General features: G+C 43.4%; 3 protein-coding genes and 1 pseudogene across 3 annotated transcripts in view; all 4 read right to left on the minus strand.

The window, feature by feature from the left end:
• The window catches only part of LOC105520955 (olfactory receptor 7E24-like), a 1348-nt gene extending 748 nt beyond the window's left edge, over positions 1–600 (minus strand). Inside the window, exons 1-2 of the mRNA XM_011954966.1 lie at positions 531–600; positions 124–173 (exon numbers count right to left, since the gene is read on the minus strand). Of these exons, the coding sequence (XP_011810356.1) occupies positions 124–173; positions 531–600 (120 nt within the window). The remainder of the gene's footprint in view (positions 1–123; positions 174–530) is intronic.
• A 109-nt stretch (positions 601–709) lies between these two features.
• On the minus strand, positions 710–2895 carry LOC105520910 (olfactory receptor 7E24-like; the record flags this gene model as incomplete). The annotated part of the gene is made up of 2 exons (XM_011954916.1): positions 710–1652; positions 2861–2895. Coding segments are annotated over 2 exons (978 nt in total), but the record flags the coding sequence as incomplete, so codon positions are not given.
• A 291-nt stretch (positions 2896–3186) lies between these two features.
• On the minus strand, positions 3187–8310 carry LOC105520956 (annotated as a pseudogene).
• A 1849-nt stretch (positions 8311–10159) lies between these two features.
• Positions 10160–11280, minus strand: LOC105520957 (olfactory receptor 7D2). Its single transcript, XM_011954967.1, has one exon. It carries the CDS (start codon positions 11096–11098, stop codon positions 10160–10162), a length of 939 nt encoding a protein of 312 aa, XP_011810357.1. The 5' UTR covers positions 11099–11280.
• Positions 11281–13942: the final 2662 nt, after the last annotated feature.

Here is a 13942-nt window from a genome sequence, read left to right on the forward strand (position 1 = left end):
CACAGGTGCAAGTAAATCAGAATCTCAGGTAATGAGACCCAGGCCTCAGCATTTGTAAGCTCCCCAGGTGATTTCAATCAAAGCCAAGACTTAGGACCAGTGACACGGATCTCTACACATAACCTGCCTGAATTGATTCCCTAGAAGCAGTTTATAAAGAAATTCCACATGAACTGTGGAAACGGGTGAATGTGATGTACAGTATGTCCTCACTTAGCATCTTTGATAGTCTCTTGGAAACTGCATCTTTAAGCAAAATTATGTAGAGTGAAACCAATTTATCCCTCATCAACATTCTAACTAAACAACTTCGAACCAAACAATGGTGTTGGAGGACCTGCTGTATGTTGTTTCCATAAAGTCAATTTTCAGGGAATTACAAAATGAAGTGAGGACTTCCTGTATATAAAAAGATGGTTTTGATTTCACCTGGACAACAGGGTCATTGCTCAGAAACTGAAGGAGTCTGTCTAGCTATAGAGGATTCAGTCACGATGTTTACGTTAAACAAAGGATCCCAGAATACTCACCCATTCCAGTTAAAGGCTTAACAAAGAAAGCAATATTCACATAGGAAATGTGGAAAGGAGTAAAATCCATCAAGCAACAAAAACACTGTGACCAAGGGGGCAGGATTTGCAGATGTAGAGATTTAATGTGGTTGCTCTTTCTAACCCACATGAGAAAAAGGTTGGAACAGAAAATGGGATTAGACTGTTCTGCTCTGCAACCTCCATAGGGCACTTTGAATGTCCCTGTTTCTCAGGCTGTAGATGAAGGGGTTCAGCATGGGGGTGACCACAGCATACATCACTGATGCCACCACAGCATTCCTGGGAGACGGTGACACAGCTGACGTCAGGTACACGCCAACGCCCATTCCATAAAATAAGCAAACAACTGCGAGGTGAGAGCCACAGGTGGAGAAGGCTTTATACCTCCCATCTGATGATGGAATTCTTAGAATGGAGCAGAGAATTTTATAGTAAGACAAAAGGATCCCTGAAATGGGAAGAAAACCAAATATAGTATTATCTAAATATATGAATATGTTATTGATGACGCTGTCAGAGCAGGCAAGGTTGAGAAGCTGAGATGGGTCACAGAAAAAATTAGGGATTTCCACATTCTTGAAGCAGGTGAATTGTAACACAATCAAGTTGTGCAGCTGGGAATGCAACAGGCTAAGGAAAAAAGACGCCAAAACTAGGAAGACACAGAGGTGAGGAGTCATGATGACTGGGTAGAGTAGGGGGTGACAAATGGCTACAAACCGGTCATAGGCCATCACAGTCAGGAGCATGTCTTCCATACATGCAAAAAAGACAAAGAAAGACATCTGAGTCAGGCAGCCTGCATAGGAGATGACTCTGCTGTGAGACTGGATGTCCACAATCATCTTCGGGACGGTGATGGAGGTGAAACCGATGTCAGCCAAGCACAGGTTGGAGAGGAAGAAGTACATGGGGGTGTGGAGGTGGGAGTCAGAGTGGATGGCCAGGATGATGAGCAGGTTCCCCAGCACCGTGATCAGGTACAGAGACAGGAACAGCGCAGTGAAGACGGGCTGCAGTTCTGGATCGTCTGAGAGTCCCAGGAGGAGGAATTCTGAGACACCCATGAGATTCTGTGGGTCTGTGTGACTTGGACACCTTGAAAGGAAAGAGAATTGGAAAAATAAAAGATAAAACCAGCACTTAATGCTGTGTGTATATTTTGGATACAAGCGAGTCACAAGGAACATTTTCACGCTTGAGGACCATATACGCTCAGCAATATTTCTCAGTTGTAACAAACCCAAAAATCTCAGAATCTTTGTGTGATTTACCTTTGTGCTATTCAACTCTTTCTGTACATACCTACTTTAGAGAAAATCCACTGAAGAGTGTTAGAAGACCAAAACATAACATATAACAAATCCATGATCTCAGTAAAATATGGCCTACTCTTTTCAGAAAAAATAAAATAATACATGTTCTTTTCTCTTTAAGAAAAAAACTCAATCTAATTGAAAGAAATTAAGAAGCAGTGAAACACACTTTATTTTATTCTGACACTGTGCTATAAATTCCTTTGATGTAGAATATTTATAAGCACTATACAAGAGCTAGGACCGCATTATCTAAAAACTAAATTGAGCTTTATAGTTCTTAATCAGAAGATTTTTTACCTGCTAGTTACTTTTCATATTTATTATCATTCTTAGGTTTTCTGACATTGATTCTTCACAGAAGTAAATGCACATTCAAATATGGGAGCAATGTTTCCAAATTTATTTAATATATTACTCTTGGCCAAGCACGGTGGCTCACACCTGTAATCTCAGCACTTTGGGAAGCCGAGGTTGGTGGATCACCTGAGGTCAGAAGTTCCAGACAGCCTGGCCAACATGGTGAAACCCTGTCTCTACTAAAAATACAAAATTAGCTGGGTGTTGTGGGGGAAACCTGTAATCCCAGCTACTTGGGAGGCTGAGTCAGGAGAATCCCTTAGAATCCCGGAGGCAGAGGTTGCAGTGACCCAAGATTGTGCCACTGCACTCCAGCCTGGCGACAGAGCAAGACTGTATGGGGGAAAAAAAAAAAGGCCAGGTGCGGTGGCTCACACGCCTGTAATCCCAGCACTTTGAAACGCCAAGGCGGGTGGATCACGAGGTCAAGAGATCAAGACCATCCTTGCCAACATGGTGAAACCGTGTCTCTACTAAAAATACAAAAATTAGCTGGGCGTGGTGGCGTGTGCCTGTAGTCCCAGCTATTCAGGAGGCTGAGGCAGGGGAATCGCTTGAACCTGGGAGGCAGAGGTTGCAGTGAGCCGAGATCGTGCTACTGCATTCCAGCCTAGGTGACAAGAGGGAGACTCTGTTAAAAAAAAAAAAAAAAGTAGTAAGAATATTGAAATTCACTTTGCCTTGACTTTATGCATCCATCACCTAGAGATCTCACAGGAGCACCCATAGTCTGTTTAATCATTGTTCACTGCAGTTGGATCTACCAGAAATCAGCTCACATGACAGTGCTGAGACTCAGAGACATGGACATCTCAGCCTGTTCACACAGGTCAGTGGCATGGGCAGATTCAAAACCAAATGGTCGGTCTCTGAGGCCCAGGCACTGCCCTTCTTCATTATTGTCCAGCTGTCAGAAAGTTGTAAGCAGAGACCAAAGGTCTTAACTACAGGTGCATCTAAGGTGCATTTTTAAAACTGTTTCCACCTTCCTGAATAGAAATGGAGTCAAGACCTGATTTTATGTCTCCTTTGAGGAGGCGGAGAGCTGCAAGGAAAGCCAGGAACAGGCGCAAGGGAGAGATGTGCCCTGAGTGATCCTGTGCCAGTTCTTTCTGGGATCTTTGATGTGATCTCAGCTGCCCTTTCTATACTTGATACAGTGAACATAGCACCCACTGGTCTAGCTTTGGTCTACTAGGATCACCCAAAAAGAAGGGCAGAGTGAGCAGGGTCTCAGAAATCTCATTCAAAGTTTTGCTTTCCTCCCACACTGGTTGTCATTTTCAGCCTGGAGTGAAAGGGACTTGAGAGGGCAGGTTGAATGCAGAGAGAGGCCTGGCTAAATGCCGTGTGTCTGGAGTTAGACTGCCTGGTTCAAATGGGTTCACCCTTTTCTACTTCATGATCTGGTATGAGTTATATAAAAATGCATTGCTCCTTTTCTAGTCTGTAAAATAGTCATGAAATGTGCACTAATCACTTGGAGAAGACTATGCAGATGAAATGAAAGAAGGTACATAGACCACAGAGCTCAGAGCCTGGTACAAATAGACTACAGAACTCAGAGCCTGGCACTTGCAAAACCCATAGGAAGAGATTGTGATGTCCTGGCTACTGTCGTCTTCCTCTTCCTCCTTATCATCATTTTCATGATCTTTTTATTGTGCTTAGGAATAGTTTAGAGGGACTCATTTTTTGCTATCATGTGTGAGATCTCTATGAAAATGACAACCAGTATGGGAGGAAAGCAAAACTTTGAATGAGATTTCTAGGTCCCCACCATCACCAAGAACATAAACCCCACAGTCGTCTGAGCTGATATTTTGCACATTGGTGTCCTCCCTTCTGGCCACCCCACTGTCCTGTTTGTCTTGAGGATGAGGAAACAAGGCTCCCGACCGTCCCTCAGCACTCACTGAGCTGCGCTTCCCCTCTGCTGCGCCATGACCACGGAGACCAGGTCCACTGTCCTCCCTGTGTGGTGCACGATGGAGGCTCAGGCTCCGTCCTCAGGACTGGCAGGAAGACAGGGTCAGACATGAGCCTCCTGATGCAGATGACAGGTGTGGAGCCCACCGGACTGGAAGCTCACACTGCAGGGCTGGAGGCACAGGCTAAGTATTTACTTTGCTATGGCCTTGGGGGCTAAAGGCACAGAGCTCCTCATTAGCCAAATTAGTCCCTGTTCCCCAATCTCTAAGGACTGCCTCATATTAATGCAGGAAGAAGAGAAAATGAATGTCCACAGAAGCATTTGGGCTCTTCCTCTACTCAGGAGAAATCCGTGTGTATAGTTCATTTCATTTCTTTTCCTCCAAAGAACCAACCTTTTTAAATTCCGGAATTTTAATGGGGGAAAAAAAAACGCAACTAAAAAACAAAAGTAAAAAAAAAAAGGGGTTTATATAAAATGGGAAATATGAAAATCTTTTCATTGTAACCACTTTTAAATGTAGTTCATTGGGCTTATGCACATTCATATTGTTGTTCAACCTCCACCATCATTCCTCTCCTGAACTTTTTTGCCTTTCAGAAGAGATGCTCAGTGCCCATGGACAAACCATCCATTTCTTCATTTCGCCAACCCCTAGCAACCACCATTCTACTTTCTGTCTCTATGAATTTAAGTATGCAAGATACTTGTAACGAATGGAATCATACTGTGTTTGTCTTTTGTCACTGGTTTGTTTCACTGAGCATAATGTTTCTAGGTTCATCCATGTTGTAGCACATGTCAGAACTGTCTTCCTTTTTAAGGCTTAATAAAAGTTCATTTTGGCCGGGCGCAGCAGCTCATGCCCGTAATCCCAGCACTTTGGGAGGCCGAGGCAGGCAGATCACGAGGTCAGGAGATCAAGAGCATCCTGGATAACACAGTGAAACCCCATCTCTACTAAAAATACACAAAATTAGCCAGGTGTAGTGGTGGATGCCTATAGTCCCAGCTACTCAGGAGGCTGAGGCAGGACAATGGCATGAACCCGGGAGACAGAGCTTGTAGTGAGCCGAGATCATGCCACTGCACTCCAGCCTGGGCCACGGAGCGAGACTCCTTTAAAAAAAAAAAAAGTTCATTTTATAGATGGACCACATTGTGTTTTATCCATTCATCTGTCCGTGGACACTTGAGTTGCTTCCACATTTTGCCTATTATTTATAACGTTGCAACATATACAGTGTACTAATATCTATTCAAATCTCTTCTTTGATTCTTTTTATTATATACAGGGTGTAACTGCAGGTGCATCTGGAATTCTATTTTTAATTTTGTGAGGAACCACCATGCTTTTTTTTTTCATATTTCTGCAACATTTTACCTTTCCACCAGCCATGTACAAGCTTTCTGACTTCTCTCCATTTTTTAATGCATCTCCTTTTCTGTTAATTTGTTTGTAATATTTATCCTCATATGTGCTATCTTATTGTGGTTTTGATTTGCACATCATTTTGTATGCTTATTGGAAATTCATATATCTTCTTTTTTTTTTTTTTGAGACAGAGTCTCGCTCTGTCGTCCAGGCTGGAGTGCAGTGGTCGGATCTCTGCTCACTGCAAGCGCTGCCTCCCAGGTTTACGCCATTCTCCTGCCTCAGCCTCCCAAGTAGCTGCGACTACAGGCTCCTGCCACCATGCCCAGATACTCTTTTTGTATTTTTAGTAGACAAGGGGTTTCACCTTGTTAGCCAGGATGTTCTCGATCTCCTGACCTCATGATCTGCTGGCCTTGGCCTCCCAAAGTGCTGGGATTACAGGCGTGAGCCGCCATGCCCGGCCTCCACAGGGCACTTTGAATGTCCCTGTTTCTCAGGCTGTAGACGAATGGGTTCAGCATGGGGGTGACCACAGTGTACGTCACTGAAGCCACCGCAGCCTTTTCTGCGGGAAGAGAACACAGCTGAACTGAGGTACACGCCAAGGAATGTTCCATAAAATAAACAAACAACTGCCGGGTGAGAGCCACAGGTGGAGAAGGCTTTACACTTCCCACCTAAAGATGGGACTCTCAAAGTAGAGGAGACAATTTTATAGTAAGAGAAAACAATACCTGAGATAGGAAAAAAATCCAAATATTACAACAAAAATATACATAATGATGTTATTGATGAAGGGGTCAGAACAGGCCAGGGTGAGGAGTTGAAAGGGGTCACAGAAGAAATTGGAAATTTCCACATCCTCAAAGCAGCTAATTTGTAAGGCAATCAAATTGTGCATCTGGGAGTCCAACAGGCTAAGAAAAAAAGACACCAATATTAAGAAGCCACAGAGGCGTGCGTTCACGATGACCGGGTAGTGTGGGGGGTGACAGATGGCCACAAACCAGCCATAGACAATCATGGTCAGCAGCATGTCATCCATGCACCCAAAAATTATAAAGAAGGACGTCTGTTTCAGGCAGCCTGCATAGGAGAGAACTGCTGTGAGCCTGGATGTCCACAATCGTCTTGGGAATGGTGGTGGAGGTGAAACCAATGTCAGCCAAGGATAGGTTGGAGAGGAAAAAGTATGTGGGGGGTGTGGATGTGGGAGTCAGAGCTGACGGCCAGGATGACGAGAAGGTTCCTCAGCATCATGACCAGGTACATGGACAGGAACAGCCCAGTGAGGACGGGCTGCAGTTCTTAATCATGCCTTTTTGCATGAAGTGGCTGCCCTCCACCAGCGAGGAGAGCAAAAGGCCAGTCTGACAGGCTTTTGTATCCACACTCGTGGCTCCTGAGAACTTTTCCAGCATCTAGGAAAAATGAGCTTGCATGAACGAATTGAAGGATGTTAAATGCGGGAGGGATTTGATGGCTGATCAAAGTGGCTCTCAGGTAAGGGAAGCTGAAAAGCGGATGGGGCAGGTAGATAATGAAGTCCAGCCATCTCCTGCCGAATTCTTCTCTGAAGTTACACCATCAAGCTGTCCTTCTGAGGTCAAAGCTGCTTCTCTCTGATGTCCAGCCATAGTTGAATCTATTGGCGGAGTCTGGGGTTTTTATAGGCGTAGGATGGGGTGGGGCAGGGCCATGGATGGTTTAGGAAAAGGTAATATTCAAGCGGGAAAACAGGGATATAAGTTCTCGTTTGGGGCTGCAGTTTCAGGGTTTTTGGCTTGAAGATGGGGTTTTGCCTGGGAACTGCCCTTTTCTGCCTAGAATTTCTCCACCCTCTGTCCCTATCACCTTCAAGGCCCCACTCTTCCTGGGGTAACAGGGCCTGGTTATTTCTACACAATGTGAGGATTCTCCAAAGAGCAGCCCCAGCTTTAGAGCTCCCCGTAGAGTTGGCAGAAACTTACGCAGATCTGCATAAACATCTCTTGTGGTCTAAATTGCACCCCCCAAACTTAATATAGTGAAGTCCTCACCCCCAATGTGATGACTGTCTTTGGATACAGGGTCCTTAGGGAGGTAATTAAAGTTTAATGAAATCATAAGGGTCAGGTCTTGATCTAATAGGACTGATACTCTTGGAAGAAGAAGAGACACCAGAGATATAAAACTAGCTATATTTAAATGTGTATTTTAATCACACTTCATCCAGTAGGAAAACAAATAAACACTGTTGATCTGTTCATGATCCAACACACAAACAACAAAAACCCACATGCAAACACATAGAAATAAAGTCAGTGAACAATCAATAGCTTAAGAACTCTGGGCTAGGTGCGGTGGCTCACACCTGTAATCCCAGCACTTTGGGAGGCCAAGGCGGGCGGATCATGAGGTCAGAAGATTGAGACCATCCTGGCTAACATGGTGAAACCCCTTCTCTACTAAAAATACAAAAAAAAGTTAGCGGGGTGTGGTGGCGGGCGCCTGTAGTCCCAGCTACTTGGAAGGCTGAGGCAGGAGAATGGCATGAACCTGGGAGGCAGAGCTTGCAGTGAGCCGAGATCGCGCCACTGCACTCCAGCCTGGGTGATAGAGCGAGACTCCGTCTCAAAAAAAAAACAAAAAAAAAGAACTCTGTGCCACCACTTGAGATACAAAGCTATAGCAAATATTTCAAATCCAAGTTCAGAACTCACTAATGGAGAATTAAGAATGTTGACCAAGGACACAATTTTTGAACAGTACATAGGACAGAAGCGCCATCAGGGAAATTACTTGGAGATTAATTGTTAACCTACACCCCCATGTTTATCACAGCACTATTCACATTAGCAAAGATATGGAATCAACCTATGTGTCCATCAATGGAGGATTGGATTTTTTACAAAGTGGTAAAACCCTAACCTTAAAGAACTAGAAGGCTGGGCGCAGTGGGTCACGCCTGTAATCCTAGCACTTTGAGAGGCCGAGGTGGGTGGATCACCTGAGGTCAGGAGTTCAAGACTAGCCTGGCCAACATGGTGAAACCCCGTCTCTACTAAAAATAAAAAATTAGCCGGGCATGGTGATAGGCACCTGTAATCCCAGCTACTTAAGAGGCTGACGCCAGAGAATCGCTTGAACGCAGGAAGCAGAGGTTGCAGTGAGATGAGATTGTACCATTGCACTCCAGCCTGGGCAACAGAGCCAGACTCTGTCTCAAAAAAAAAAAAAAAAAAAAAGAACTGAAAGTAGAACTACCTTTCAGTCCAGCAGTTCCACTACTGGGTATCTACCCAAAGGAAACAAACTCATTATGTGAAAAAGACACATACACGTGCATGTTTATAGCAACACAATTTGCAATTACAAAGGTATGGAACCAACCTAAGTGCCCATCAACCAATGAGTGGATAAAGAAAATGTGGTATATATACACCATGGAATACTACTCAGCCATAAAAAGGAACCAAATAATGTCTTTTGTAGCAACTTGCATGGAACTGGAGGCCATTACTCTAGGTGAAGTAACTTAGGAATGAAAAACCTGGGTTTCTCTGTATGGTCAACCGACATACATAAGATCCATATGAACATATCATATGTTCTCAGTTATAAGTGGGAGCTAAGCTATGAGGACACAAAGGCATATGAACAATATAACTAACTTTGGGGACTTGAAGGGGTAAAAGTTGGGAGGGGGAATGAGGAATAAGAGACTACATATTGGGTGCAGTGTGCACTGCTTGGGTGACGGGTACACTAAAAATTCAGAAGTCACCACTAAAGAACTTATCCATGTAACAAAAAACCACATGTGCTCCAAAAACTATTGACATAAAAATAAATTTTTTTAAAGAAGAAAACATGGTATATATCTATATCGATATCTATGTAGGTATCTATATATATACAATGGAATACTAGTCAGTCATGAAAAAGAATGAAGTCATGTCTTTCACAGCAACATCAATGGGACTGGAAGCCATTCTTTTAAGTAAGGTAGTAAAGAAAGAGAAAGTCAAATGCTGCATGATCTCACTTATAATTGGGAGCTAAACAATGTATACGCATGGGCATTATAACGGAATAATGGACACTGGAGACTGCAAAAGGTGAGAGGGGAGTGAAAGTTTAAACATTGCCTTGGCCGGGCATGGTGGCTCATGCCTGTAATCCCAGCAATTTGGGAGGCCAAGGCGGGTGGATCACAATGTCAGGAGTTTGAGACCAGCCTGGCTAATATGGTGAAACCCCATCTCTACTAAAAGGTATGTGGTGGCACACGCCTGTAATCCCAGTTACTCGGGAGGCTGAGGCAGGAGAATCGCTTGAACCCATGAGGCAGAGGTTGCAGTGAGCCAAGATCACTCCACTGCACTCCAGCCTGGGCGACAGAGCGAGACTCCGTCTCAAAAAAAAAAAGAAAAAAAAATCGCCTTGTGTTCACTATTTGGGTAATCGGTACGCCAAAAGCTCAGACTTCACCCTTATGCAAATGCATGTTAGGAAATCTGCATTTGTACCCTCAAAGTATAAAATAAATTATTTTTTAAAGAGTGAGAATTTCAAAATAAAACCTTTTTGCCATTGGTGCTCACAAAACTTCTTAGTCCTGGCGCCGAGGGATCCATCACAGACAAGGAGTTGCCCTGCTGAGGAGTCTCCCCAGGGCCCACTTCACATCCTTGTTCCTCAGGCTGTAGATGAAGGGGTTCAACATGGGGGTGACCACCGTGTACATCACCGAGGCCACGGAGATGTTCTGGGAAGAGTGAGTCACCGCAGAAGTGAAGTGGACCCCAATGCCTGTCCCATAAAACAAAGAAACGATGGAGAGGTGAGAGCCACAGGTCGAAAGTGCTTTCTGTTTTCCCCCGGATGAGGACATCTTCCTTATGGATGCAGCAATTCGTGAATAAGAGAAAATGATCCCAAGGAGGGGAAAAACGCCCAGCACACCCGTCATAACATATATCAACGTGCTGTTCAGGAAGGTATCAGAGCAGGCCAGCTGGAGGATGTGTGTCAGTTCGCAGAAAAAGTGTGGAATTTCAAAATCTTTACAGAAGGTTAGATGGGTCATCAAAGAAATATGGAGGAGGGATGTCATGACACCAATGAGCCAGGTGACAAAAACCAGGAGGCCACAGAGGCGGGGGTTCATGATGGTTATATAGTGCAGGGGCTGGCAGACGGCCACAAACCGGTCATAGGCCATCACGGTCAGGAGTAGTGTGTCCAGAATAGGAAAAATCATGGAGAAATAGACCTGGGTGAGGCAGTCCATGTAAGAGATGGTTTTGTTCTTGGTCTGGATGTTCACCAGCATCTTGGGGACGATGCAGGTGCTGAAACAGATGTCAATCCAGGACAGGTTGGAGAGGAAGAAGTACATGGGGGTGTGGAGGTGGGAGTCAGAGCTGATGGCCAGGATGATGAGCAGGTTTCCCAGCACTGTGACCAGGTACATGGACAGGAACAGCCCAAATATGAACGGCTGTAGTTCTGGATCCTCCGAGAGTCCAAGAAGGGTAAACTCTAAAAATCCTGTTTGGTTTTCTGCTTCCATGTAGCTGATGTATCTACAAAAGAAGAGGTAATTAGCCAGGCGTGGTGGTGGACACCTGTAGTCCCAGCTACTCGGGAGGCTGAGATGGGAGGATCCCTTGAGCCCAGGAATTTGCAGCTACACAGAACTATGTTTGCACCACTGCACTCCAGCCTGGGCGAGAGAGGGAGATCTGTCTCAAAAAACAAAAATAAAAAATAAAATAAAAATAAAACTATGTATATATGTATTTATTTTAAAATATATATTTATTTTAAAAATATATATTTATTTATTTAAAAGGAAGTGGTAACAGAAACATCAGTTAACATCCAACAGGCATCCTTCATATAATAGAAATGTTGTACACACTATTGTGATTTATGGACTCATTTTGTCTGATCTTTCACACATAAGTGGAATTCTAAAAAATGAAGTCTCTCATCCCAACCACCCATATATTTAATTTTTAAAAAATTAATTATATTCTGTATATTCAACATACACAATATAATACATGTTATGAGATACATGTAGATAGTAAAATGGTTACTGTAGTGAAACAAATAAGCATATCCATCATCTCACATAGTTACCCATTTTCTTTATAGCAAGAACAGCTACAAGCTACTCATGTAGCATAAATCCCAAATACAACACACTGTTATTGATTATAATTCTCATGGGGTACACTGGATCTCTAGACTTGTTTATCCTAAATATCTGCTACTTTGTATCCATTATCCTACATCTTCCTCATTTCCTCTCCCCGTCTCACTCCTCCTCTGGTAACCACTGTTTTATTCTCTCTCTATATTTGACTTTAAAGAAAATATTCCACATAGAAGTGAAAAAATGCAGTATTTTTCTTTCTGCATCTGACTTATTTCACTTAACATAATGTCCTCCAGATTCATCCATGTTGTGGCAAATGGCAAGACCTATTCCTATTTTATTATTCACTAGAATAATACTCCATTGTGTAAAAATATATATGTGTACATATATATACACACACACATACACATAAATACACACACATAGATATACATACACACATTGGAATATATATACACAATGAAATATATATACACACACAAATATATATGTACACATAAATACACACACATAGATATACATACACACATTGGAATATATATACACAATGAAATATATATACACACACAAATATATATGTACATATATATTACATATTCTTTATCCATTTATCCATCAGTAGACATTGAGGCTGTTTCCATATCTTGACTTTTGCAAGTAACGCTGCAATGAGCATGAGCATGCAGATATCTTTACAAATGGCAATTTCATTTTCTTTGGATACATATCCAGAGGAGGGATTACTGGATCATATTTAATTTCTAGTTATTTTAAATTTCTTTCATTTTTAATTTCTTCTTATTTTTGATGGATTTTTTATTTTTATTTTTTTGAGACAAGAGTCTCAAAATTTTAATTTCTTTTTTCTTTTTATTTTTTGAGACAGATTATCTGTCGCCCAGGCTGGAGTGCAGTGGCGCAATCTCAGCTCACTGCAACCTCTGCCTCCCAAGTTTAAGTGATTCTTCTGCCTCAGCCTCCCCAGTAGCTGGGATTACAGGTATGTGCCACCACGTCTGGCTAATTCTTTTTTCTTTGTAGAGACAGGGTTTCACCTTATTGACCAGGCTTGTCTTGAACTCATAGCCTCAAGTGATCCACCGGCCATGGCCTCCCAAAGTGCTGGGATTACAGGCGTGAGCCACCACAGCTGGCCTCTATTTTTAATTCCTTCAGGAACCCCCACACTATTTCCCATAATGGCTGCTCCAATCTACATTACCACCAACAGGGCACAAGGGGTTCCCTTCTCTTTGCACCCTTGCCAACTCTTGTCTTTTTAATAATAGTGAATAGTTAGTTAATAGTTAGCTAGTAATAGAGCCAATTGTTAGCTAATAGCTAGTAATAGTTAATAATTCTAAGGTCAGGCATGGTGGCTCACACCTCTAATACCAGCACTTTGGGAGGCTGAGGTGAAAAGACTGCTTGAGGCCAGGAGTTCAAGACCAGCCCGGGCAGCACAGTAAGACTTGCTCTCTACAAAAAAATAAACAAAAGTAGCTGGGCATGGTGGCATGTGCCTGTTGTCCCAGCCACTCAGGAGATTGAGGCAGGAGGATCGCTTTGGGCCGCAGTGTTCGAGGCTGCAGTGAGCTGAGATTGTGCCACTGTACTCGAGACTAGGTGACAGGGCGAGACCCTGTCTTTAAAAAAAAAAAAAAAAAAAAAAAAAAAAAAAAAAAAAAAACAGAAAAAACAAAAAAAAAACACATGGATCTCCCGCGAGTCACAGAAAGCGGCTCTGAACCAGCGGAAGTAATTCTTCCCATTGCCCCGGAAGCCACTCACGGGAGCAGGCAGCTGGGTTGCGGGGGCGGGGTGGGGACGGCCCTGGAATAGGGGACCCAGCTGCGCTGGATGCGCGGCTGACGAGAAACTACTAAAGTTCCTGGGGAAGCAAAGTAGAATTTCATAAGAACAAAATGGATGAAGAGAAGAAAACCTACGGTGGCTGAGAAGGCCCTGATGCCGTGTATGTCAAATCGATATCACCTGAGGGCCATGAATTTACTGTAAAGAAAGAACATGCATTAACATCAGGCACGATAAAAGCCATGTTGAGTGGCCCAGGTCAATTTGCTGAGAACGAAACCGATGAGGTCCATTTTAGAGAGATCCCTTCACATGTGCTATCAAAAGTATACGCATGTGGCCGGGCACGGTGGCTCACGCCTGTAATCCCAGCACTTTGGGAGGCCGAGGCGGGCGGATCACGAGGTCAGGAGATCGAGACCATCCTGGCTA

Source organism: Colobus angolensis, unplaced genomic scaffold, assembly GCF_000951035.1.
Source record: "Colobus angolensis palliatus isolate OR3802 unplaced genomic scaffold, Cang.pa_1.0 Scaffold39, whole genome shotgun sequence".
NCBI classification, from domain to species: domain Eukaryota; kingdom Metazoa; phylum Chordata; class Mammalia; order Primates; family Cercopithecidae; genus Colobus; species Colobus angolensis.

What these genes read in the sequence shown, in the direction of transcription:
- LOC105520957 (XM_011954967.1), bottom strand. Translation starts at nt 11,098, where the DNA reads ATGGAAGCAGAAAACCAAACAGGATTTTTAGAGTTTACCCTTCTTGGA.